This window comes from Macrobrachium nipponense, chromosome 2 (genome assembly GCF_015104395.2).
Source record: "Macrobrachium nipponense isolate FS-2020 chromosome 2, ASM1510439v2, whole genome shotgun sequence".
Taxonomy (NCBI): Eukaryota; Metazoa; Arthropoda; class Malacostraca; order Decapoda; family Palaemonidae; genus Macrobrachium; species Macrobrachium nipponense.
The window spans coordinates 39,752,048-39,778,588 of NC_087201.1; the positions used below are offsets into that span (position 1 = coordinate 39,752,048).

Sequence of the window (26,541 nt, forward strand, 5' to 3'; positions counted from 1 at the left end):
GAGGGAGCCATTGGGGGCACGTGGCCTTCCAATGGTGTCCTGGTACCCTTTCTCTGGTAATGTTTCCACCTTCAAACTTCACCCATTGCACAGAGGACCATGAAATACACTCATCACAAGTTAACTCTGGGTTGTAATCCTGCCCCTTGCATGATGTGCCGAGAGCATGAGGATCGATATCCACAGACAAGTTCCAGTTATTACACTTCTTCCTACCCACCCCTGAACATGCGCTTGGGGAGGGAAGCTTTAGAAGCCGGCTCAATAAACTCATGGGTTTGCATGTTGCAATTCACAAAAACAGCAAGCACACACAAGGCACTGGAAAACACACAAAAAGGAACAATCTCACTGTAATACACTGGCAGATATACAGGTAAAGCTAGCGATAGTCGGGCAGATAGTGATGCAATATGGGTCCGAACTCAGCACCAGCTGAAACCAAAGTGATATGCATATATCTGGGTGGGAGGAACCTTCCCACCCAGATGGTAGTTCAGCTACCGAACTTACCTTGCTATAAATCTAGTGGCTGTTTCCAGCTTCACTGAAGATAATTCCTAATGTAAAGATCCGAGGGTTTGTATAGTTAGGAGAAATACAATTTACTTTCAAATATTATGATTTTTGAAACATAAAGATGAGTTGAAACAGTATTTAAGGCAAGTTGCATAGTCATTGTTACTGGGTGTTCCTTAGACTACAAATACAAATAATTTATTTTTACTGAAAACTTTGTAATGGAAAAACTTCATGGGACACACAAAAACTGTCTGACAAACATACCCAAGTCCTACACTATTGTCCATTGTATAGATATAAGACCAGACTACTTGAAATCCCATAGATGTATACTAGGCTATCATGTGCTGATTCCTGAAAACAAAATAAACCAGGATTCGTCAGGAAAACAAATTTACCTTTTCTACTTTTAACCAAATAGTTAAAGATGATTTTTACAGTTTATCTAGAGTAAAATTTTACTTTAAACCATTATTGCATTTTGGACTTGCAAATAGCCATGGGATTTCAAGTAGTCTGGTCTTATATCTATACAATGGACAATAGTGTAGGACTTGGGTATGTTTGTCAGACAGTTTTTGTGTGTCCCATGAAGTTTTGAACGTTGTTAAATGACCTAACCAACCACATTAACCTAATCAAAAGTAACTTGTGCAAGACATTAGTTTGAAAACATTCCATAAACTTAATCTGAATGAGAACTATCAATGGAATTAAAGTATTGTACTATTTCACTTGTTTTGTGTCCCCCCAACCCCCCTAAAAAACTGCTTTCCCTGAATTGTAGGATATAAGGGTCGGGGTCCACTTGCTTTAAAATTTGTACTAGTATGAAGAAAACCTCTCAATTTATAGATATTGTTGACCCATTATGTAAGAAGTATACAAGCATGCATAGTATTGGAGAGAGCGTAGTATTACATAAATGATGCTCTAATTGTAACTAGAAAAGATAGGTCTAAATAAAATTTATTGGTTCAGGTAAAACTAAATTAGCATATGTCAAAATTACAATTGGATTTACAAAACTACTCACCTAAGCCAATTTTCTTCACTTGCAAAGGGAAAAGTGTTTGCACAAACTTGAAACCATGTACACATATAGGCTACACGTTTAATCGTGTCTAGTCCAGTGATCCCAGGGAAGATTTCACTATTTGTTAACCCCAATGAAAAGGGGACACAAGGATGATTTCAAAATTTTTGTATTAAAACTGATCTAGTGGTTCTGAAGAAGATTAGTGAAATGTATGCACCAGACACACATACGTTCATACAGACAATAAAATTTGTTCAGAAAAGTCTATTTGAATCTTTCACTTTCAGATAACCTATATCAAGTGAATTAAACGACTAGACGTGTGCATTTGTATGAGTGTGTATAGTGTGTATATGTGTGTGTGTGCGTGTTTACTTGTAAAACTAGGTGGAGGCAGTGAAACATTTCTTCAGTACTGTAACCTAAAACTAGCCTATCATTGAAGCTGATGATATATCCATGTTCTTGTTCTCTTGCTCAAAGTTGGTTGCTTCTGTTTATTACTTTTTATTTTACTGCCATAGATAATATATATTTTGAATATGTTTGCCTGCTGATTAGGCAAAATATAACCACAATGTTATATTTTGAGAGCACAAATCGCAGTAAGGGTAGTCCAATCAGTCGACTTTCTTGAAATTTTAGTTCTCTCTGAACATGATGACTGCTGTGTAATGGTCATGTCTGACCTCAGTCTGAAGTGTTTTCGACATTCTATGGCCTTTTTCTTTGAGCCTGTCTTAAGATTCGTCAAAATACACCATTTAAATTATCAGCTAGACTTAGAAGCTTTCACAAGATAGGAACACATTTTGTAAAAATCAGTAGCTCCTCAGTTTATCAAATGCGAACTTATCACAGTCATAGTGACGCTGCCTTTTGTGAATAAACCTCCATGATAAAATGATTATTGGAAACCATAGGTTACCTAGGCCATAAATCTTACGAAATCATTATATTTTCAGTAATGGGTTCATTATCATTAGATCTGAAGTGTAGGCTATAGTACCAAGAGGTGAACTGATAATTAAATCATTCTTACAGTAGGTAGAAGGTAGACACATTCTCTGATCTTTTCTAAACACTGACTTAGAAAGTTATGGCTAAAGAAGTAGTCTTAAACTAAAACTGTTAACATTCAACACATGGTATCTACTGTATGTTAGTTCCACTTCAGTATGAAAACGACTAGGACTATATCATATTGTTTAATGAAAGGGTATTGAAATTACGTTAGGTGTAAGCTGCTGACTCCTTGTTACACTATTGTCTTTGCTTTTTGTCAGCATTCAAAGTCAAAACAATTACATTTCGATTTCAACTCTGAAAGAAGTGTTGAATGTGCACAATAGACTTGGCAAGTATTCAGAATATTTCCCTTGGATGTTTATTTCAAAGCTATAAATCTTAAGCTGCAAAATAAAAGTCTTCCATAAATCAAATGTAAAAAAAACAACTCAAACACTTCAATCTTTATTTTTTTCAGGAGACAACGCCCAGGAAACCCATCATTCTGGTAAGCAACGTCATTACTAGATATGTTATCTGTCACTCACAGCTCCTGTAACATTGCATATATAAGATTTGTTTATGTATCTATTGTCTTTCTTGAGTCTAGAAAAGTAACAGTATCATTTTTTGTGAATTTATTCCAGTTCCATTTGACTCTGTTTCCTGTTAGCTATTGTAGAACTCCAGAGCAATTACAGTTTAGGGTGATTATAAAGTATGAGATTTTAAAATAAAAGGATGAATCATTATTTATATGAATAATAAGAAAACTAATAAGCATTTATTTGTATATAAGAAATTAATCATTATGTATTTCAACAACATGGAAGTTACAATGCAATAGCATCAAACAACTTAAGTTGTTTTTATCCTCCACAGAATAATCCTCCTTTTATGACAGCGTTGCCGGTGAGTATCGTGGAATTGTTTTCCCTTAATGTTCCCTCTCTGTCGTTTATTTATGAACATTATACGAACGTGAAAAAGTAAACAAGGAACTGCATGTTTAGATGTACAAAGAGAAAAAACTAGTGAAGTAAAAGCTTGGGTCAATCGCATCAAACAAATGAAACAGTACATTGAAAACCTACAATAAAAATGTAAATCAGAAGAGTAGGGAGAATCAGCAGTCAATGCCTACCAACCTCCTTTCATCTGGATTGTGGGAAACCTGATGAACGCTCAGCCTCACAGGTTGCTCTTCACGACATTAGCATTAAAAGGGTATGCTAATGCTTCGACCCCCTTTACATTAAAAGTTTTTGCCAGTGTGGCCCTCAGGAAATCTCAGCAGGACTTTCAAGTTACCCATTAATGTGTTCCATTTATTAAACTAAAGACCTGCGCTAAAATTAATTGCCTATTCACTTTAACTCCACTAATTGTTCTCTGAACCTTCTCCAACCATGTTTCCCTCTCCTCTAAGATTGCATTTTCACTCCTTTCAATCCGCAGCCAGGAAATCCTCCTGTGTTCACCCTTCCAGGAGCCGAGGAAGTTGTTACCATCCTGAAGAAAGAAGACGTAAGTGCACTGAACATGATTTTTTTCTTTCTCTTCCTTTCTGTCACTCTGAATGCTGGAGCATGCAATGGCATTCAATCTTCATTAGTCAAAGACTGATTTGTATACATAAAAAGAACCAACATTATGCAAAATAAAGGCCTCATCATGAGTAAATTTCTGTCAGATAAAGTTTCAGCAATAAGGTTGTTGCCATTGGTTTTTTTTGTATAAAAAATATTCAAATAATTCTTTTGAAGAAAACAAACATTTATTTGATTTCCATACATCCCATTCCATTTGAATAATAATAATAACATACATTTTTGTTCGGCATACTGTAGTTGACTGTTTCAGCTAGAAATTCTTTTGTAAGGTTATACAACTCTGTGTACTTTATTAACCCATCCCAACAGCTCGGTGGATTTGAGAATGTCAACCCCTCTCATGTCAACGGCGAAGAGCTGTTTGAAGCTGACATCTTGCTGTCTCCTGAGCAGAAAAGGCAATTATTGGAGAGGAAGGCCATATCATACACTTCCATGAGATGGCCAAATGGGCCAAACGGAACTCCAGTTGTCCCTTACCAGTTTGGAGACTGTGAGTAAAAACCACATTCACCACAGCCACATTACACTACCGCCTCCAATTCATCTAGCCAGCACATTTTAGTCACACTCTCCTCTGTCCCAAGACTTCTGCATTATACATCCTTTCCACAAACCTGATGCCCTACATTATCTCTTCATGGTCGAACCACCTCAAATCATTAAGCTCCATTTTTTCATCTTTGCTAAACTATGTATAATATCTTCACCTAAGCACCAGCTGTTGCATTTATTCTCAAGAAATACCTAAATGAGCAAAGTACTACCCAACTTCCCTTGCCTGCTTCACTGAGCAATCTTGTAACCACCCTTCTACTGACATTTTCTTTCAACTTTCTACACTGACAGGCACTATAGGTTCTTTCACCATTCTCTACATTGTCTCTCCATTGCCAAACACTTAACTGTACCATCTGTAAAATTCACCACACAATTTATTCATGAATTAGCAATATCACAAAAATTTACTCTTACATCTGTCTTGTTTTATTCTTTTTTATTATTTTATCCATAAGAATATCTGACCTTCCTGGAAACAAAGCACATCCTTATCTGAGACTGTCAGTACCTCCCACATAGCAGTCCTGCATTTCTTTAAGGGGATTCCTGTGCTCATAAATGTACAACTTTTTTTTCTTTATACTCATGCTTCTGACATTTATTTTATGATATGTTCTTGAGCCATACATACTTTTCCTTGTCTAACACTCAGATTACTTTCCTATTACATCTTCCATCTGCCTAACATTGTTTCAAACCCTAATATACACACGCACAGGGATATTTAGCAATGTTATGTGACTAATATTTACAGTACCTGTTTCACATTTCATCTTTTACAAAAGAATGATCTTAAACTATGATCAGCAAACCCATCCAGTTGCAATATTCCCATCATACTGCGACCTCTATCATAGTCCGATTAAATGCATATCCATTTTTCACCCATTTAACTACCTGACTTCTGTCGTCAAGAGTCACTACCTAAAACATCATAGATTCATCTTGGCTTCAACTCTCATAGTTTTCAGATCTTACTCTTTTGTTCTTTATCTCTAATACTTCTTCCCTCGACTTGAAGTTCGGGGAAAACCTTGATTTAGTTTTAGCTGTGAGTACAAAGGAGTTGTAATGTCAAATTTCATTTCTGTTCCAAGAAGCATAAAGATTTGTCTCTCAAAGGAAATGTCGGAACTGATTTCTGGCATATATTATAGTCTTGTGCATTGATAAAATTCAAGGGCGAATGTCAAGATCCTGGTTTTTCAGAACAAAGCTTTAACAAGAAAATTTGGTATTAAATAGAATCAGCACATTACATATTCAGCCTCAATAGGCCATGAGGAAAAGAGGATTTCACATATCTATGGAAAAGAGTTCATTGCCGATGACTAAAGTTCACTGAGAACTTTAGCATCATTAGTTGAACGAGTTTAAGTGATGATAATGTGCATGCTGAATAGTTCTGTCAGAGGTTTTGAGAAAAAGTGTTTTTCTAAGCAGTGACTGAATGAAATATCAAATTTTGTTAACTTCTCATTTTCATAAAATTTTAAAGATGATTTCGGATTTTCCCCTTGTGTTATTCCAGCGGTTGTGAATACAACGCAAATAGAGGCAGGGCTGGCTCACTGGGAGGAGCATACCTGTATCGACTTCCAGTTAATTACAGGTACTCCTCCAGCCCAGTACTTGAACTTTTTCAAAGGCTCTGGGTGCTGGTCATACGTCGGAATGATATCAACACCACAAAATGTATCCATTGGAGATGGATGCACTAGCGTGAGTCTTTGACATCCAGTGGAACAAATTACTTTGTCAAGAATAATGCAATGCAGAGCCCTGATTTTATTTACCTGGGAGACAATGATACTTTGTTAAATAAGCATGTTGAAAATATACTTACTAGGTATGACCAACTCGTTTTCAGTAAAGCACATATTTAACAATGAATTTGACCTGTTGCCTGCACTTAAAGGAAAATATTAGGCTTACCTTTGCCTAATTTTACCTCATTTCAGGAGGTTCTTAAAAGTGAGCATTACTAGTCTCACTTTCGTTACAATTGACTTTTCAGTTGGGAACCGTTGTTCACGAGGTGGGCCATGGCATTGGATTCTTCCATGAGCAGTCACGCTCTGACAGGGACGACTATGTGACCATCATTTTGGCAAATGTGCAAGCGGGCAAAGAGGGAAACTTCAATAAAGAAGTCGACAACAACTACTCAGTGCCATATGATTTCTCTTCGGATATGCATTATGGTTCGGAGGTAAGTTGACTGGCAACTTTGTAAAGCTTACTAAGAGTCTGTAAACATTAGATTTTCATCTGTGTCCATCATCTATTTCTCCATCATTAGAAAGAACCGCTAGGAAGGCCAGTATAAACTGACGTTTTTTCATGACAAAATTAATAATGATCAATGCAACCTCCTCTATGGTAGAGGCTAGAAGTTGGATTTCAGTTCCTCCAGAACTAACGGAAGAATTAAGGAAGCGAGTTAGAAGAGAATTTATAAAAACTTCTTTACCTGTGAATGATAAATTGCACTACATTAATTATTTCATTGTATAATTGATGGTACGTTTATATCCTAAGTCCTTTCTTCTTTTTGAAGAAGTCTAAATTGTTTTTCTAAATTGTTTTACCAGCTCTAGAAGACTTACCTTTTATGAAATGGTCTATTAAAAAATTTTGAACCAGTTGTCTATTCGATGGATTGGTTTGCTGAAATTATGATCATTAGGCTGTGGAATTTCCTTGTAGCTAATTACCATCTGTGCCTTCATTCTCGAGTTTATCTGGCTGTCAGTGAAATGAGGATTTTTTAATTTTCTATTTATTTAAGCCTAGTACCTCTGAGAAATACTTAAGGGCATGAATGAATTGATAAATATCCATTCTTAGTGCTGCTAATTATACCCTCGCCACAGGGATTACTGGTTTGCCGGATGGCACAGACTCCAATTCCCAACTCAAGGGACTAATGAATATGGCAGCAAGATTTTTACAATTTTATTACAAAAATAAATGATCTCATGTCTACCCTTACAATGTAGTCAAATAATATGTCTCACTTACAAGATAGCTGACCACGTGGTCCTGAAGGGAGCACTGGCCTAATTAGCAATTACACAATTCACATTTAATGAAAAAACAACAACATGAGTCAGGGAACACGAAGGAAATACACAACAGTAGACTTATGGTTTCAGCCAAGTGCAACATAACCAATTCTGAATCCTAACATATTAACTTACAATACCCGGTGTGTAATGATCTGCTGGCGACACGAGACCCCAATTAAAACACGTCTTACCTCTAATACGCTCTGGAAGGGAAGTGACGTTGGCTCGTCATAGTAACGCTATCCAGGAAACCAGGTAGGCATTTCTCAGTGTAGGTTTTATTTGATTTATCATTATTGTGACAAATAACATTACAATTTGAAATGCAGAAGAAATCCCAACACTGTCTAATTGCCAACTCAATGACACGTACAAAATACTTTAATTAGAGGAGGAACCACCTCTCCTACTACATGCTTTCTTCCTCCTTATTTCGTGCTCAGAATGCAATGGAATCAAGTTGAGAGAAAAAGGTGCATACATTTATTCACAACATCCTCCGCGCCTCAGGAGGTGAGGGAACCCGAGACGAAAGGGAAGGTCTTGACAGGTGAGGCAGGAAGAGTGGGTCTTCCTGGTAGTGGCTTAGACTCAATCGCAGTGCTATGTCTCGAGTCTAGCTCACGGCAACAACATACATTCTATTAGAGTGATCACTCAATCAGCAAAAACAGAACAGAGTTACCCACCTGCGTGATATAGGAAATAAGGCAACTCACCTGCAAAAACAAGCAATATATAAAATCACTCAAATGGGTAAATATCAGCAATTGAAAAAATTCAATGATCAAATTATGCAGTAGGATAAAACATCACTAAATGGAAATAAACAGTTCTCAAATTCAAGTAGCAAAACAACTACATCAATCAATAGGTAATGCTCTCATTATGCAATAAGGCAATATTATTAATCAAACAGACAGTAGCATAAATCATGTGGCCAACTTGTTATAACTCAGAATGCAAAGTCCTCTTCGGGAATTATAATAAATAAAAGGGCTCTCTATTGTGAACATCACATAAGGCACAGGATTGCGACAAGGCAGAAAATGACAGTGCTCACCAGAATGACTAAATATTATTTTGCTAGGAAAATAAGGTTCATCAACAGGCGAGGCAATCCAGTCATATCAATAGCAAAAGACTTTGTGCAAAATAAAACATGAGCTCACCAATGCTCGTGTAGACACATGCATTGCATCGTGTCATATCAATCAAACTACAGAACTTTCCGTTTGGAGATGTGAGGGATAACAACTTATCCCGAGCAGATCATGAGTTACAATGACATCAAGAAATCACAAAATCATCTCAGCTTACACATTCATAGTTCTAATGTCACGATTAGGCTCCGTCCTTGTTGAACGCACAAGACAAAGGACTTACAGACTAGCCCTAAAACCTTCAGATCTCTTTTTAGCTCCCATTCTTTTAAAAGTTAGCCTCTGAGATAACACAACACACTAAACTACTTTGACTTTGACCCACACCTAGATTTTCAGTCTCTCTTCAATTACAGCATTTCTTTTTGGTCTTGTAATTTCACTGTCCACTGCTTCACTCACACTATCTCGAACACTTTCTGGCTCTGTCTCGTTCATCTCAAACTCTCAGTATTTTGAGTCACACTTTCAACACTATCTTCCAACCTGTTCTGCTCATTCTCTTCTGTGTCGCTCTCGTCCATGTTCCCTTCTCCATTTGTATCTTTGTCATCATCGGCGTTCACTTCTAGCGACACTAAATTCTCTACTGCTCTATAGATAGCGTGTATGATTCCTCGATCTTCAGGGTATATAGCCCAGGGGCCACTGACCATGCTTTCTCTGCTCCACCTTCACTAGTGCAATGTCTCCCACGCAGGTGCAGAACGCAATTGCAGAACTCTCCCTGAAGTTATGTCGCTCTTAAAGTGACCTTAGGTAACCCTCTTGTCAGTAACGCTTGAAGCGTTCAAGCATTTCAATGAGGCTGAAGTACTGATGGTGCAACTGCTTGGGTGTCAGGGTCTGGTACATCTCCTCATATGGAACAAAAGGTGGCAATAGACATACAAGATCGCCTTGGATTAGGTGGGAAGGCATAAGAACTTCATCTTCCTTCACATCTCTGGCATACTTCAGTGGACAGTTGTTCACAACTGCCTCAGCCTCCTTTATGAGTGTGCGAAGCTATTTCTCGAGGAAGACTCTGTGTTGTAGGGTGACTTTCAGGGTGTGCATCACTACCCTGATCAGTCTCTCGAAAAAGCCTCCTTTCCAGAGAGATTGTGGAGTTTGAAAGGTCCTACGGATCCCCCTCTCCTAGAGGAAATGTTGGATGACGTCCTCATCGTACACCTCACTCAAGAAGGTGCTTGCAGCGTGGAAGGTCTTGGCGTTGTCACTATACACCCGTGAAGGTGCCCAGTGTGTGGCAGTAATTCTCCTGAGTGATAGTACAAATGTCTCTGAATCCAGGCTATTGCAGAAATCTAAGTAAACTGCACACCTGGCCATACAGGTAATTATGAGGAGGTAGCCTACTCCTCCCTCAATACATATGGGGCCGGTGTGGTCATACCAACATTGGTGAACGGGCGTGCCAAACTCATTTGATCACTCAGGAGGGTTTGAGGTGGCTGTCGGCTGTGAAGAGGTCTGAAGGCTAGCATGCATGCTCAGCACCCTCCTACTATAGGTTTGGCCACGGTCTGTAGCCCTGGGGTCTAACATTCCTGTTGAAAAACAGTGATTAATTCATTGACCTCCACAATGTATGTTAATTTCATGAGATGCTTGAGGTACAATTGGACTAACCTTCCTTTAGAAGGCAAAAGAAACAGTTCATTATTTGATCCTAAGATATTCTTTAACATACTACGATTATAGACTGTGCCCTCCCATATAACTAACCCTAACTGAATAATGAAACTGGTGATGTGGGTGGGCACTGCGACCCCATACTCTAAGTGGTCACACACTGTAGGAAAGAGGTGTCATTGTTCCACATAAAGAAGGTTCACAAATGGATCTCCTTGTGGCATGCAAACTGCAAAACATTTTTCATTAACCTAACTAGGTACACAAAATCAACTACTCCCCCTGAGAGCTCATTGTTCTGCAGGCGAAGGCAGTTTCCCTTTATCCTTCAACTCTCAAAGGGCTGCAGCAACACGGAAGTGGTTTTGGCTCGACAATACAGCATGGTCCAATGGTGGTTCAGCTTGGCCTATCTCTTGAAGAAAGGCTGGTCCCTTGTGCCACAAAAGGTTGTTGCTTAACTCCTTCAGTGTCAAACCTCAGGTCAAGATGTCACTACCCAGGCCATGGCTACTTCGCTGTCTGTCCAGACGATGATGCTATGAGACTTAAAAAGATTTTTCAAATGTTTAGCTAACCTAAACCCTAACAGCAAAGCTAATAGTTCTAGTTTAGGTATAGTCAATTTTGCCTGCTTCCTGGGCGCCACCCTCATTTTAAATGTGAAAATGTTAGCCTGTCCTTACGTGAGCTACTGCCCCATAAGTTTGACTGTTGACTGGTGGTATCAGTAAATACATGCAACTCTGACTCTCCCAATAACTTCCCTCTTGAATTTCAGTGTATGAATGTAAGTAAATTCTTCTAAGATTTCATTCACCTGCTCATGCCTTTCTCTATCTAGCTCATCGTCCCATCCTATCCCTGCTTCCCACAAATCTTGCAAAAAAATCTTACCCCTGACGAAAATTGGACTGACAAGTCCCAATGGATCAAAATTGGATACGACTACAGACAGTAATTTATATCTAGCAAGACAAATACCCTTTCCATTCGTACTTATCCCCTTACATGGTTTCAAACTCAAACAATCACTTTCTCTATCCCAAATCATACCCAAAACTGAGATTTGTGCAGGCTCATTTCCTCCAATTTGATTATCAAATACTACGCCATTGCAAGCCGACCGCATCAACAGGCATGTGTGCATCATCCAACAATGACTTTACTTCAACTTAATCTTTTCGCCTTTCCTCTTTGGTGGGGTAGGTCTATAAATAGTTGTCCACATAAAATGATCTAATAAGCTCTTCCTGCCCTTTCCGCCTAAGATGAGAACAAACAAACAAACACTATCAATTCTAACCATCCCAATGATGAAATAGTTGAAATAATCAGCCCCTATCAGTAAATTAACATTCTTCAATATATCGCTGTTAATACCTACATCAGCCATTTCGTACCCTTTGTCTAGCAAGAGTCTCTTTATGTTCATTAAGCCTACGTTATGTATTGGTGTGTTTACTTCATCATAAACAACGAGCTTTGCTCTCACAACCCTCTGACCCATATGAACTTGCAAGATACAGTATCAAACTCTCCCTTGACCACTTGCAGCCAAAAGGTGCAATGTTGAGGGAAACGCATTTTACTACAGGCAGATTGAGTTTTCGTGCCAGCCAACTGGATCTGGATATGAAACTTCGTTGGATCCTGGTGTCTAAGAACATTCGAGCCTGAAATGGCTGGTCACATGTGTACAAGATGGCTGTTACGGTAGGGATAGGGTTGCCGGGAGTTCAGTTGAAGGCTTATCCTGGACAACTCTAGCATTGACGAAAGGTTTTTCTCCCTCCCCCTTGGACCGTTTCTTTTGATTTATGTTACAACTTATTTTCGATTGATTGTGACTCTGGTGTTTCACTGGTTTAGATGCGACATGCATAGATGGATGACTGGGAGGTTGGAAACTGGAATTCAGTGCGGAAGACGAATTTGCCCGAGATTTGCGGTGATCAGTATCACAGATAAGGCTATGATGACGTCCACCGCACAATTTGCAGCTGCATTTGCTGCTACATTGTTTGGTGCTATGTCCCGAAGCAAGACAGTTAAATCACTTATGAGCTAATACAAGCTGGTGCTTTTTAGCTGCAGCATTTGGATGATTGGTGATAGAGTTCAGGTACGGAAAAAAATGGTCAATTTCCGTACCGTACCTTACCTTAGGCTTGGATATATATCTCTTAGAAATTACTGCTAAATTGGTGAGTGGTTAAAATGTAAAATGCTTCAGTCAAAATCCTCTGGGAGGTTTTCATCTGAACTCATTACTGCCATAGAGAATCGAGAGCTTTCTCTACTCAACAATGCAGCATTTATCTTGATCCAAGATTTCAGTGCCTTAGTTGATCGACAGAAAGATCTTGCAAAGCTGCACCTCACTGCATTGTGGAACGAGTGAAAGCCATAGTGAAAATGAAGAGAGCTCAAAAGATATAATTGACCAAATATTGTCTGCTACTGATAACAATCAAAAGAGGGAGGGTGAAGTGGTGGATAATGATGCTTTGCAATTAACTGAAATAAAACAAACCCTTGTGCATTTCAATAACTGTACTTGAATTGAAGAAAGTGAAGACGCATTCAAGCGGTGGAACCAATATCCTCACAAAGATATGAAGACTCTGGCCGAAGTAGCCCTTGCACTTCCTGTCACTCAAGTGAGTGTAGAACGCACATTCTTGGGTTGAGATACATTTTGCATGAACTAAGACTAGGCATGAAGGACGATATAATAGATGCCATTATGTTTCTAAGATGTAATACATAATCAGTTTGAACTCATATGTTTGATTAGAAGAAAGTTGCTAGTGGAAGGTATTTTTCTGGTACATATGTCCTTTATGAAAGTTGAGACAAATTTTTTTTTAAGTTAATAATTACATAGAAACGTTAGGCAATGCTTTTAAGTTCCATTGATCGTTTGTCTATTCTGTATTTTGTTTTTTTTAATAAGATCCTTTAAAGAGAAGGTCATAGTTTGAACAATATTATTATTATGCAAAGAATCGTAATACTGGGAAATATTTTGAATAAGATTTCATGCATTGTATTACATGTACCAAATAAATAGTTTCTTGGCAAAATATGTTTTGCGACTCCAAAAGTGAATACTCTTGGTCTATGTTGAAAACAAAGGAACAATATTATAATAACTAGTAATATAGCAAATTTTGTATATACTAATATTCTTAGTAGCTGCAGCCGTAGTAGTAGTGGTTGTTGTTCTATTGTGATTAGACATACTAGAAGTAGCTATTACTATTTTTTATCGTAAGATCTAAAAAAAGAGAGGAAAATATTTCCTTCTTTCTTAGTGACTGTTAACTTGGGTTACGAGGAATCACACTGTTAATACTATCATCATCATTATTATCATTGCAACAACTGAATATATACTAGATGTGTACATATAAAGTCCCTTTGCTAATTAACACCTATTAACATTGAAATTTTAATAAAGAAGAGATTTTACTGATGTGGACTGAGTTAGCTTATAGTACGATACAGGTACAGAATTACGGTACGTTTTCTTTACCATACTGTACGGTACAGAAAAATTATTGAGGGTACGGGACAAAATAACGGTACGGTATTTTAGCCAGGTACGTAGTACGAAAAACATTCCGTACCGTACTACCAGCCTTTCCCTTCTGCCACGTGTCATCTCCAAGTATCTTATAAGGAAATCCAATGCCTCAAACAACTCGTCTAAGATATCGTCACACTTGCATAAAACTCAGCGACTTTCTGATACACATGACCCTGTGACAACTTCTGATTTATCAAGCTTAGCAACATGCCTTGATCCAGTGCGGATCTGCTGCTTAGGCGTTTAATCTGTTCAATCAGCTGAGAGAGTTCTATCCTGAAGTTTCTCAGTTCGACATTATTGAACTTCGGGATGAAAATGTTAGTGTCATGATCACTTTTCAGTGTGATCACCAGGTTCTTGAACCACACACATATTGAGACTGACATGGACCGGTGGTCTGCAGCAACTAAAGGAAGAGTAAAAGAAAATACTCAAAGTAGCCTTAAATCTAATTTATTTTACATGGACCTTTTACACATATATACAACTTTGAGACCAGGTTCCGAAATGAAGAGCGACATTACAAATAAAGAAAATTATCATAATAACATTATACAAAGTACCTTCAAAGTTTAATACAACAGCAGCAGATAACAATGGGGCAATACAATAAAGGAATAACAGTTACAGGGCAATAATATAGGAAGTGCAATACAAACATGAGCAAATGCTTTCTCATTAAAACCAAGAGCAAATTACTTTAAATACCCGAACTACACAAGCTCATAAATTACATAACCGTGCCCATCAACAATAACACAGTAAAATAAGAGTGATACTCTTTCAACACAGTAACATACATGCCCTTCAAAATAATAATACCCTATATATAACTAGAGCCATCTTGCTCAACACAAGGACATTCAATCCTTTATAATAACAGAGTAATGATAACAATAACTGTCAGAACACTAACTCATAAATAAAACCCAACTTAAATAACACTGCCTTTCGTAAGACAAACAGCAAAAGGTCCACATGAACAACCACTGCACATTGTCAAACCATCGCCGAACAATCTCGATCAAGAGGGTGCAACAGCAATACAGCTGCCAACGGAGAATTCATCCTTCCAAACAGGCGACCATGGTTTAGTCGCCCCTTGACCTTCGGAACGTATCCTGTCACATTCCTCTGCATTCCAGCCACCAACCAAAGCATGCCGCTTGAAGACCATCTCCGACTCCATGGTGATACTTGAAAACCAACTGATGCTACGTCTTCAATCAAAAGCTGCCGAGGACCGGTTGCTCTTCCTTCGAAAGCCTATCTGACTTGCAGGAAAACGAGACAGACATAACCTCATCTCCCCACGTCAAACATGAGATATCAGTGAAACCGCCGAAACAGTGCAGTTTCAAAAAAATCGAACAACTGGATAAAACTGACAGTAGCTAACGCTGATGTAGCACGACCGGCGTCTGATGCTGGTTGCCATAATACTGCTCTAGTAAATTAATGGCCATTTACACTCAGAGTTTGGACCACTCTGAGCAGCTCCCTTCTAGAGATCCGAGCAGATACATGAACTTTGTTACATCATCTAAGCCTGCATGGTTATACACATGTACATTAAACAACTGAAAGTTAACGAATTTGCTTTTCTCTCCCTTGAATACAGGCAATGGGAGTTCTTTCAAATGAGGTAGATGTGTTTTGCATTCCATTAGTTAGAGCACTGATCTGGTTAATGATCAACGTGATTGCACAGCTGGCTTTATCGAGGGTCTGTTTTACCATAGTTTTGACTGACGGCTCAATCCTAGTTGTGGTTGTTACGTACAGTGTTTGCAACTGCTGTTCATCAGTTCGAATCCTATCTAATAGGTCTTGATAAGCTGTGACACTGTGCGACTAATAGATCTCTTCAAGCATGTGACAGGGAGTTAGAGAGGAGAAGGAGGTGTGAGTCTATCTGTGCTTCAATAGCAGCTGCCATTTTGATTGAGGGAGGTCCTCAACAAACTACGTTAAACTAGGCTACAAACGAAACCAGGGTCTTTGCAACGGAAACCTTGCCTGTTATTTAAATCCCCACTCATCTCATTTATCAGCACAAACATGTCCTATGCCCTATGATCAAACAGATTTGATTACATGGAAATTTATACAACAGGTTTCGAAGTTAATACTGTATTTCTGCATTGAATCAGAGCTTTGTCTTTTATCCTAACAGTACTTCACTGTGAACGGCAAAAGTACCATGGTAACCAAGAATCCGTTGGCGCAAGAACTCATCGGCAGCAGCAAAGGGCTGAGCCATTACGATAAGCTACTGGCTAACACGATGTATCCATGCATTAGTGAGTTGAATCTGGTAATGTTTACTTGTTGCAGTATAGACAGTTAAGATGGCATCATGATGGACCTATCATTCATTAACATGTGTTTTACAATCACATTATGATCGTAATGTATGTACTCATTTGAAGTGAGGGAATGCAAATAATCTAAGGCTATTTTTCTTGGTCCATTTCTGCACCAATTTGGAATTCAGCAAAGTGGAAGCAAAACTGCAACATCACCGGGAACCCTTGCCAGAATGACGGCTACGTAGGAAAAAACTGTTCCTGTGTTTGTCGCAGTGGAACAAGTGGCGCTAACTGCCAGACTGTTAACAAAGGCTACTATGGTAAGTATGTGGCTTCCGGTCATTTGTGAAGGAGACTCTAGTCTGAATCTCATTCTTTTCTTTGAAAGAAAAGAATGAGATTCAGAATTTCTGATGGCTATCAGAATACCAGGTATTACAATGACATTAACTTTGCCTTTCAAAGCGATGTTCATTCACTACTAGGGAGAAAATGGGACCACACATTCAGTTTTAGCCTTTCCTTATCCTTCACTCATAGACTATATATAGCTGGAAAGTAATTGTTCCCGGCACTTTGTGGTTGTAATCATTATTACAGTTGCACTTTCATTTATTTTACCATGAAAGTAAAAGGATAGGCAATAACATCATTTTACGGAGTAAGTTTAGGAATAAGACAACTGAATCCGACAGATCACTACGCATAACATATTAGATAAGGTTTGTTTTGCTGTTTTATATATTCGAGATTGATTCCAGTTGCATTTAAATAAAGAGGAAAAATGATAATATCTAATATAATTTTAAAGACTAGAATTTAGACGAATTTTACAGATTTGGTAAGAATTTAGAGTAAGATACTACACGCAACACTAATTCCCCTAACAAAGTAAAATAAATAAAAGGGAGACCAGGCATACGCATTATTTGGAATGGTATTTCAAATAATTCTGAGGTCATTTTTTTCATTTTTCCTTCAAATAAGTGAATATGGCAATATGAAAGTTTATCATTCTTAATGATACCAGGTATCAGGATGTGAGTTGTAATGTATGAAAAAAAGTGAAATCACCCTACAAATGATTCACTAATATTTGTTTCTAATGAAACCTCCAACCTAGATCGTTTTTCTATAAATCTAGTTATTATATGTACTCAGTTAATTAAAGAAACTAGTTAAAACTTTCTTTTGCATTGCAGACAGTCTTCTCTCAGGTTGTTCAGCAAATATCACAGCACCTGGGACAGTAACATCTCCCAACTACCCCAGTAATTATCCATCAGGTGAGTTTAAAGTATCAGACTGGGGAATCTCATGCCTAGGTGCCCCACCACTTAAGCATCAGGTAAGCCTTCAGGAGCATATTGTGCATTCTGCTGTTCTTTTACCTTTGAACTTCACTATGAGAGCTTTTGTGCTCTCATCCGCTAATCCAAGGGAATTGTTTGGTATAGCAATCCTTTCAGTGCTTCCTAGGACAAATATACCTTTGCATTATTCTTTCTTGTTATTTAACTCCTATTTTACTTCACTGACTTTTACTGGCTCATATTCCTATTTTCCATCTCCCTCTTGATTTGATTCATTCTGCTCTTTCTGTCCTAATGACGATTAATGATTCGCGTAAGGAATTTACAATTGTTAATTTTCGCTCTAAGACACCTAAGTTATCAAATTTTGATATTTCCGCTCTTTGTAAATTTTGGTGACTTTTCATCCAAAGAAGCAAATCATAAGACATCTGTGATAAATAATTGACGTCCCCTCACGCGGACCACATGCAAAGAGAAGGTGTTTTCTAACTCTCAATCTGCAAGATGCAGCTTGCAAAAGTAATTCTCTCAACACTCAACTTTCAGCAGTCGTATTTTATGTTTGCTCGCCTAGTACATAGCGAAATTAACTTGAATGGAACTCTTTTCTTCTTCGGTCCTTTTGATACGACCAATGATTTGACTCCCAGACTGGAGTCTATGATAACCTTGAACTGAAAATTACAAATAATTCATCCCTCATATTCATGACCATTTTACAGACAGAATCTCTCTGATTCATCAAGTACCTGTCTGTCTTATTTTATGCCTAGTCACATAACAGTCATTTTCGTTTTCAAATTTCTTGAAAGCATTCCAAGCATTTATATTAACACAGTTAACGACTCACAACAGTATATAAGTAAAATGAAAATTGTATTTTGAAATCCAGACAGCAGTGACTTAATAATAAGTACACTGTAACTCATGGTTTCCAATAAAGGTTCCACCCAGCAGTTCGGTGGTTTGTGGAATTAGTACGTATGCAGAACTGTGGAATTGCATGCTATTAGAGTGTACGATTAGTTATAAACGCAATCAAATGCTTATTTCAACCCATGTTTCTGAAGAAATAATTTTCTCCTTTGGTTATCGAAGTTAGAAAATTGTAAGAGTTCAACATCTTTCACAAGAATTTGAGGACCCCTACTACTTGGCCTCCCCCTCGTTCATACTTGAAGAATTTCTTTTGAGAAGGTAATTCTCTCTCTCTCTCTCTCTCTCTCTCTCTCTCTATCTCTCTCTCTCTCTCTCTCCTCCACACACACAAGACAGTTTTATTCAACAGGGGACCCGCGTGCATTGTTTTTGTTTCTCTGTATACGTATCAATACATACGTTCTCGCCACTAGATTTTTACATCTAGCTTGTTCTGTGGGATGGACGTATTGGACGTCTCTCTCGCGTTTTTTGCAATAAAAATAGGGTTTTTTTGGCTCTTGGTGATTATACCTCTTATAGAAGGCAATGTGTTAGTAGTGTCTCTACGTAATACCCGGCATGTAAGTCGGATAGCGTTGTGTAATTGCAGATATTAGGCTACTCTACGTTCTGCTCCAATCCGTGCCTTTGAAGTCTTTCTGTCGTAACTTAACAATTTCGCGGGCTTAAGGTGAATTAAATACACACTTCGTGTAGAGTACTCACAGATTTATTGACCCTTTATTCCGTTACAGGTGGTATAACGTATTACTTATGCATAGTGTTAATGTCCTGGTCTTGGCTGCCCTTTTCGGATCTTGTTTACTGTTTACACCTTCCCTCTTGTAGACCGGGTCTCGCCAGCATTACAAAGTAGAAAAATAGTAATGTATTTCTATATCAGGGTTGTAACACTCAAATTACAGCTACTTTAGGCCTATTGGCCCTGGGAAATGGGCAAAATAGTGCAGTGTATGTGCTAATGCTTGGCCCTCCCTTTAACACAAAAATGTTATCCAACCAACATTCACGCAAGTGCCCTGGCACCTACCGATACCAGTGCCCCTCACACAAGTTCCGTGCTCGCGAACAATTGCATTTACTTTATACAGTACCATTTGAGCTGTTCCGCCGTCGAATTTGCTATACAATTTGTCAGTGCAACCTACCCCGATGACGAAATTAACATTGCATATACAAAATGCAAAGACCTGATATATGTATACCAGAAAACGTTCTCCAGGAGCGATTCGCTATGAACTTGTCCTCTCACAAGAAAATATCACACATCACTAAGTGGCTAAGGAACTCGGTGGAAAAATACGCCGATGATCCTTACAATCTGCCTCCAAAGGGGCCTGCTGATCCAAACCTACCTGCATTGTACCATACGGCAGAAAAGGCCCTGCCCTCCAAACAGGAAAATCTCCCTCAGAAAAAAAGTTGAGGAAACACATGATAAACTTTAACGGATCTGGGACGTGATCAATGAATTACAAGAATCACTCGACAGTGTTAAAACTGTGGAAACAAATAACAATCTGTTACAGACTCCTTTGAATGTGGCATCTATTATTTCCTCGCCTCCCAGCAAGATGAGGTCGAGATAGCCATACCCTCCCGAGTGGACACTGCCCCTCTCCCTTGGATGCACCCACATCACCCATAGACCTTTTGGAGGGGGCCATTGAACTCCCAACCTCCTCTCCCTCCCTCCCCAGTGCCTCCGGTGGAAGAGAGATCCTCAGCGACGATCACTAGCCCTCGTGAGTCTCCCGACCCTGTATCTACCCCATAACCCCTCTTCGTCCATGATGCTGAGAATAATCAGGAGGGATCTGGCAGCTGGGAGACACATGCAAGTAGAAAAAAAGAAAAAAACCTCTCTTTTGCCCGCTGGACCGAAGCCCAACAATCGTGAATCACCTCACCCAAAACCCGAGAAAAGATGTCACGTTGTGATTCATAATCTACGCTCATCTGTGAAGCGAGACACAATAGTAAAGAGAGTCAAGTTTCTCAGGGGCTCCAACCCCCTCATCTCACACGAACTCCCATGCAAAATAAACATAAAATGGCCTACAGGATTTCCTGTCTGTTTCTACACTTGATGTTCTTAAAGGTGAGAATTTTTGTCCTGATATATAAGTCTCAAGATATAACCTATCCCGGTACTTAATGACACCCCAAGCAGGGGTTTAGGCAAAGGCTTGCCTTCTACCGCAAGTGCCAGCCAACCTCCCACGGCGCATGACCGGCCACCCAAAATGATCAACTCTCTCATCTCCCATCTTCATGAGTTGCCATGGATACATTAGATATAATCGCTCGAAATATTTTTGGCCTCAAGCGGAACATTCCTCTCGTAACACATTCTGCAAAAACTTCTAAGTATCATTGTATTGTAAGAAATTCTCCTCTGGCCACATGACCTTGTCATCTGCAATTCAGCACATGAAGACTTCAGCGCTTTCTTCACCTCATCGATGCAAGTTACAGATCAAATAGTAGCCAATCGCCCGAAAAAGGGCCTTTCTGTCCTGTGGCACAAATGTTTAATATGGTAAATGTGATGACCTACAGGAGTGACAGGTTGCTGGGGCATCAAGTGACAGTAGGGGACTCTAAGATCCTAATAATTAATGTTCATATGCCCTGAAATAATAACAATAATTTTTCTCAATATTGCATGATCCTACGTGTGTTACTACACAGTATCATTCACATTTCTACTGCTGATCATATCTGTATAATCGGGAACCTTATAACGAACTTACTCGCTTCTGTCAAAATCATGCTTTACGAATTAGCAATGTAATGTGCCTCCCCCCATCCTCTTATTCTTATGTACAAAATGGAACGAACACAATAACAACGTCCCGGCAGAGCCACTGCATCACTTCACAACTTCAGGATTCGATTATGACCTGCAACATTTTCTATGATCTTGCAGCAACAGGCTACGATAACATCCCTTTACTGGTGTTATTTAGTACCCATCCCTCCCTACCATGAACCCCCGCAACTGACCAGCCACCATCTGGTAACTGGGATTTTAAGATCCCATAGAAAACCAGAAATATACCTTAGGGTGACCACAGAAAACAGGTCGCTGCCAATAGTTAAACTGGCAGATGCCTTATTTTGTACTAACACAAAATGCAGAAATGACCACCACAGGAGTTATCTAAAAGAATTCTATTCGAAAACAATTTCCGCTATGCTTGCCTCCGGCAGGGCTACCTTTAGATTTCGTCAAGGCAACCCTCGTGATATACCTGGATGGAATGAGAAATGTTTTTACTGTAGAGGCAAAATGGTAGCCCGAGGGAAGGACACTTTGCTTTGCTAATGAGACAGGCGAGAGCGCAAGTCATAAGTATGAATTGCGCTCTCGCCTGTCTCATTAGCAAAGCAAAGTGTCCTTCCCTCGGGCTACCATTTTGCCTCTACAGTAAAAAGAACTGCAGAATAAATGAAAAGCAACTAAGAGATGATGCAATGTCTAGACACTGCATCATCGAGACATGAAATCAGGTGATTATCCTCGTCTTTGGAAAGACATTCAGTCCCTAAGTCCCAAAACTGAAAAGCTATCATATAGAGTAGGAGAAACTGTCGGTGACGAGGCTATCGCAAGAATGTGGGGCGATCAGTTCAGCACTATCCTGAATTGCATAAACGATCAAGACTCCCGAAGGGATGTAGATAACCTCCTTACTGAAAATATTTAGTTTTGTTTTGCAGTTCATATTACGCCAGGTAACATCAGCGATGCCATAAACAACCTACCTAATAAATAATCCTGCAGAAGCTTTCAAATTCTGCCACCCGATAATTTACATTTTGCCAGCTGCCCTATTCAATGAATGCATAATTCACCAGGTTCTTCCAGACTCCCTACTCTTAGTTTAATTATACCATTAATCAAAAACAAGTTAAAGGATGCACTACATACTGAAAGAATTGCTGAACTATTACCTATCACCAGCCTCTCCTGTTTTCCTATCTTTTGTAGATGTGAGAAAAGCATTTAACAAAGTAAACTACCTGAAATTCTTCCTGAAGCTGCATAAAAGAAGCATACCTCTATATTTAACTGGCATTTTATATTACTGGCTCTCCTCACAGCAATTCTGTCAAATAGGGTAGCGTATTGTCATACACCTTCGGCTCCCTAAACGGGCTTCGGCAAGTGGGCATTCCCTCTCCATACCTGTTTAATACGTAAATAGATGCCCTGAATGATAAGATAAACTCACTCCCAATAGGATGCACTGTCAGCGAAACAGCAATAAACAACCTCTGTTACGCCGATGATATGATTCTGATTTCCCCATCAGAGAAAGGTCTCCAGTGACTCATCGACACGCCACCAATATTCAGTGGAATTTGATATAATTTATAATGAAACCAAGACCCAATGCATGTCGCTGCTCCCGAGATCGCTCAAGCAAATTGCAGAACCACAAATTTTCCTTGGAAATCATCGACTGGAATTCGTGCATGAATTTCCATATGTGGTTCACATTATCGCGGATGACATAAAAGATACAGCAGACATAGAACAGAGGCGTCGTAAATGTGATTGCAAGGAGGTTTGCCTTCTGTCATCGGGACATGAAACTGCTGCTCTTCCGATTGTACTGTACTGTATATATGGGTGTTCCCTTTGAACGAACCATACCCGAGAGACCACAATGACATTCTGAGACGACTCACAAACACTCCTCGCTACCACTCCCACAGATGTTCAAAGAAAATCGCCTGGATAATTTAAAAATCATTGTAAGGCGAACAATGCCCAGTCTGATCACCCGACTGAGAAACAGCAGCAATTTGCTTATGCAAAACATTATTATTATTATTGCTGTGAATATTATCGGTATAGAGTATTGCCATTTTCAATTTTCGTATTTAGCCTTCTGGACATGACTACTGTAACCACCCAAGGTCCCTAACTGGAATTTAATTATATGCAATCAATGGCTAATTGTTATAATTTTTTTAACTACATTTCTCAATATTATTGCTGTTATTGTTATTATTATGAATGCTATCTTTTATACTTCTTCAGCAACTGTGTGGATATTGCTGATTTATCTTTTTTCATGTTATCTTCGGGTATCTAGTCTATACTTTTTGTATGTATATTGCCTCGAGCTGAAATAAAATATTATTATGAATTTATTGCACCTTTCTTTTCACTTTTTTTTCCTTTGTATTTGCAGGCCTAAAATGTGTGAAATGGATCCAGGCCCCTCCGTGCACCACAGTGCAGATGAAGTTCAATTCTTTTAGACTTTATGGAAGAAATCCTTATTGTGGTGGCAACAGCTGCTGTTATTTCGACGCCCTGGAGATCAGGACCACCAATCTTACTGTTGGTGATGTGTAAGAGCTCAAAGTTTGTTGTCGAATATTCTTGACCCTTCTGATTAGCATACTGTATTATCCTTGGAAATTTTAATTGCTACCAGAAACAAGCTGCCTTTTCAAACACGGTAAGCATTCCTGGTCTAACTGATAAACCAACTAAATTCCTTCAGATGCCGAAAAGGCACCAGCGATGCTCTAAACGGAAACGGGTTTTGGGAAGAAAAATCTCTGACGGATATTTTGTCAGCCATTGCACATTACGGTACAATAATAGATCTAGGCAAGTAACTAAGTGTTCGACTTTGCAGTTACTGTGATCAAGATATCGCTAACGGAACAGTATTCACTTCTCCAAGCAACCAGATGATCCTTTACTTCAAGACAGCATCAAACTACTATTCTGGATGGTCTGCTAATGTGACCTTCGAACCCGATCCTTCATGTCCGTAAGTTTTTTTTTTTTTTTTTTTTTTTTTTTAACGTTCGAGCTGTATTTTCATCAAACGTTCATAGATTTCATGCTCCTGTCATATTCGTATTAGAATCACATCATACTCCTTGGAGATCAGTTGCAAAAATCAACAATAATTTTACATCTTCTGTTTTGCTGGTTCCCAAGTTTAAAACTGCCTGTAAACATGGTATACACGTGAGCTGCACCTTTTTATTTCGTGAAAAACCCACTCTTGTCATTTTCTCTTTCAACTAATTTCCCATGCTCCAAAATAATGCATACAAAAACACACACATACACACACAAACACACTATACATATATATATATATGATATATATATATATATATATATTATATATATATATATATATATTTATATATATATCTACATATAGTATCCTAGATATATATATATATATACATAGATATATGTATATATATAATATGTATATATATATATATATATATATCTAGTATCTATCTATATATATATATATATAGATTAGATATATAATATATATAATGTATATAGATATATATATATATATATATATAGATAGATATAGATATAGATATATATATATATATATATATATATATATATGTATGTATATATATTTATATATATAGATTATATATATATATATATATATATATATATATATAATCTTATATATATATATATATATATATAATATAATCGAGACTGAGAAAATCTGACATAAATTGCGTCAAACAAGGGAGGAAAGGAGTTTAATTAACAATACCAATACCAAATGGTATCCTTTACACTAATTTATTATTAACAATATATACAGAAGAATCTTTTACATTTATACAAATTATTCAGGTACGTAAATAGATGGGCTTGAATAACAGTTAAAAAAAACATCACAAGTCAGTACACAAATGGTCAAGAAACAAGGTACGAGTCAGAAAAACAAATGACCACAAAATTAATCAACTAAACATAAGCATGAACAGGGCAATAGTTACTGTAAAAATAGAGTCAGTGATATAAATACACAAGAAACATAGCAATCAAAACTATATATATATATATATATATATATATATATATATATATATATATATATATATATATATATATATATATCTGTGTTAATACAGGATATGTCTCAGGTATAAAAGACCCATAAAAACACCTTCGACTATATTTCAGTGGTCTGACACCCACCCTTATCAAGTAGTGAATGACAAAAGAAGTAACATTTGCAAAACATATAGTGGGAGATATGCCTTAGGTGATGCCTGGGGTCACCGCTAAGCCGACATTGGTTCTGTCAATTGTCTTAATCCTCTTCATCATTGCTTTGAGGAAGATATTGTTTACATGGCCAGAGTCCCAGGCTCCATTGGAAAAATTGATCCTATTATCTTGTTGTTTTATCAATGAAGATTCTATCATCCGACATTTGTATCGACAACTGTTATTGTATAAAACTCGGGATGAGTTCCAATCCATTTTATAGTTTGTGTTATTTATATGATGCAAAATTGCCAAACTATGTCGTCCATATCTAACTGAGTGCTTATGTTGAGTTAATCTTTCCGAGAGAGATGTTCCTGTGAATCCATAGTATGACTTAATCCACACAGGGGATTTCATAGACTCCTACATCTTTAGAAACTGGTTTCTGCTGAACGTTAATCAAGGATTTCCCCAAGGTATTCGGGTAAGTGCCATGAAGACAGTTAGGGCACATTCACGTGGACGTCGTAGTACCTCAGCCACAATTGGGGGGTGCCAGATACCTCCTAACAGTCATAGACCGTTCTACAAGATGGAAGTAACCCCGATGGCAGAAGCATCGACAAATGTCTACATGGAAGCCCTACTATTAAGTTGGATAAGCTGTTTTGGTATGCCGGACAACATAACTACAGACAGGGGCTTGGCATTCCTGTCAGAACTCTGTGTCT

The 26,541-nt window shown here is 38.2% G+C and overlaps 1 protein-coding gene and 1 long non-coding RNA gene across 3 annotated transcripts in view; one reads left to right on the forward strand and one right to left on the reverse strand.

Moving 5' to 3' along the window:
• LOC135220541 (uncharacterized) overlaps positions 1-26,541 on the reverse strand; it is a 78,392-nt gene that overhangs the window by 43,482 nt on the left and 8,369 nt on the right. The window lies entirely within an intron of this gene.
• The window catches only part of LOC135220540 (blastula protease 10-like), a 54,107-nt gene that overhangs the window by 23,582 nt on the left and 3,984 nt on the right, over positions 1-26,541 (forward strand). For both annotated transcript variants that reach the window (XM_064257727.1, XM_064257728.1), the window contains exons 2-12: positions 3,048-3,077; positions 3,452-3,481; positions 4,028-4,096; positions 4,492-4,675; positions 6,275-6,465; positions 6,761-6,955; positions 16,390-16,516; positions 16,711-16,845; positions 17,728-17,811; positions 23,994-24,156; positions 24,450-24,587. In XM_064257727.1, the coding sequence (XP_064113797.1) occupies positions 3,048-3,077; positions 3,452-3,481; positions 4,028-4,096; positions 4,492-4,675; positions 6,275-6,465; positions 6,761-6,955; positions 16,390-16,516; positions 16,711-16,845; positions 17,728-17,811; positions 23,994-24,156; positions 24,450-24,587 (1,346 nt within the window). The remainder of the gene's footprint in view (positions 1-3,047; positions 3,078-3,451; positions 3,482-4,027; positions 4,097-4,491; positions 4,676-6,274; positions 6,466-6,760; positions 6,956-16,389; positions 16,517-16,710; positions 16,846-17,727; positions 17,812-23,993; positions 24,157-24,449; positions 24,588-26,541) is intronic.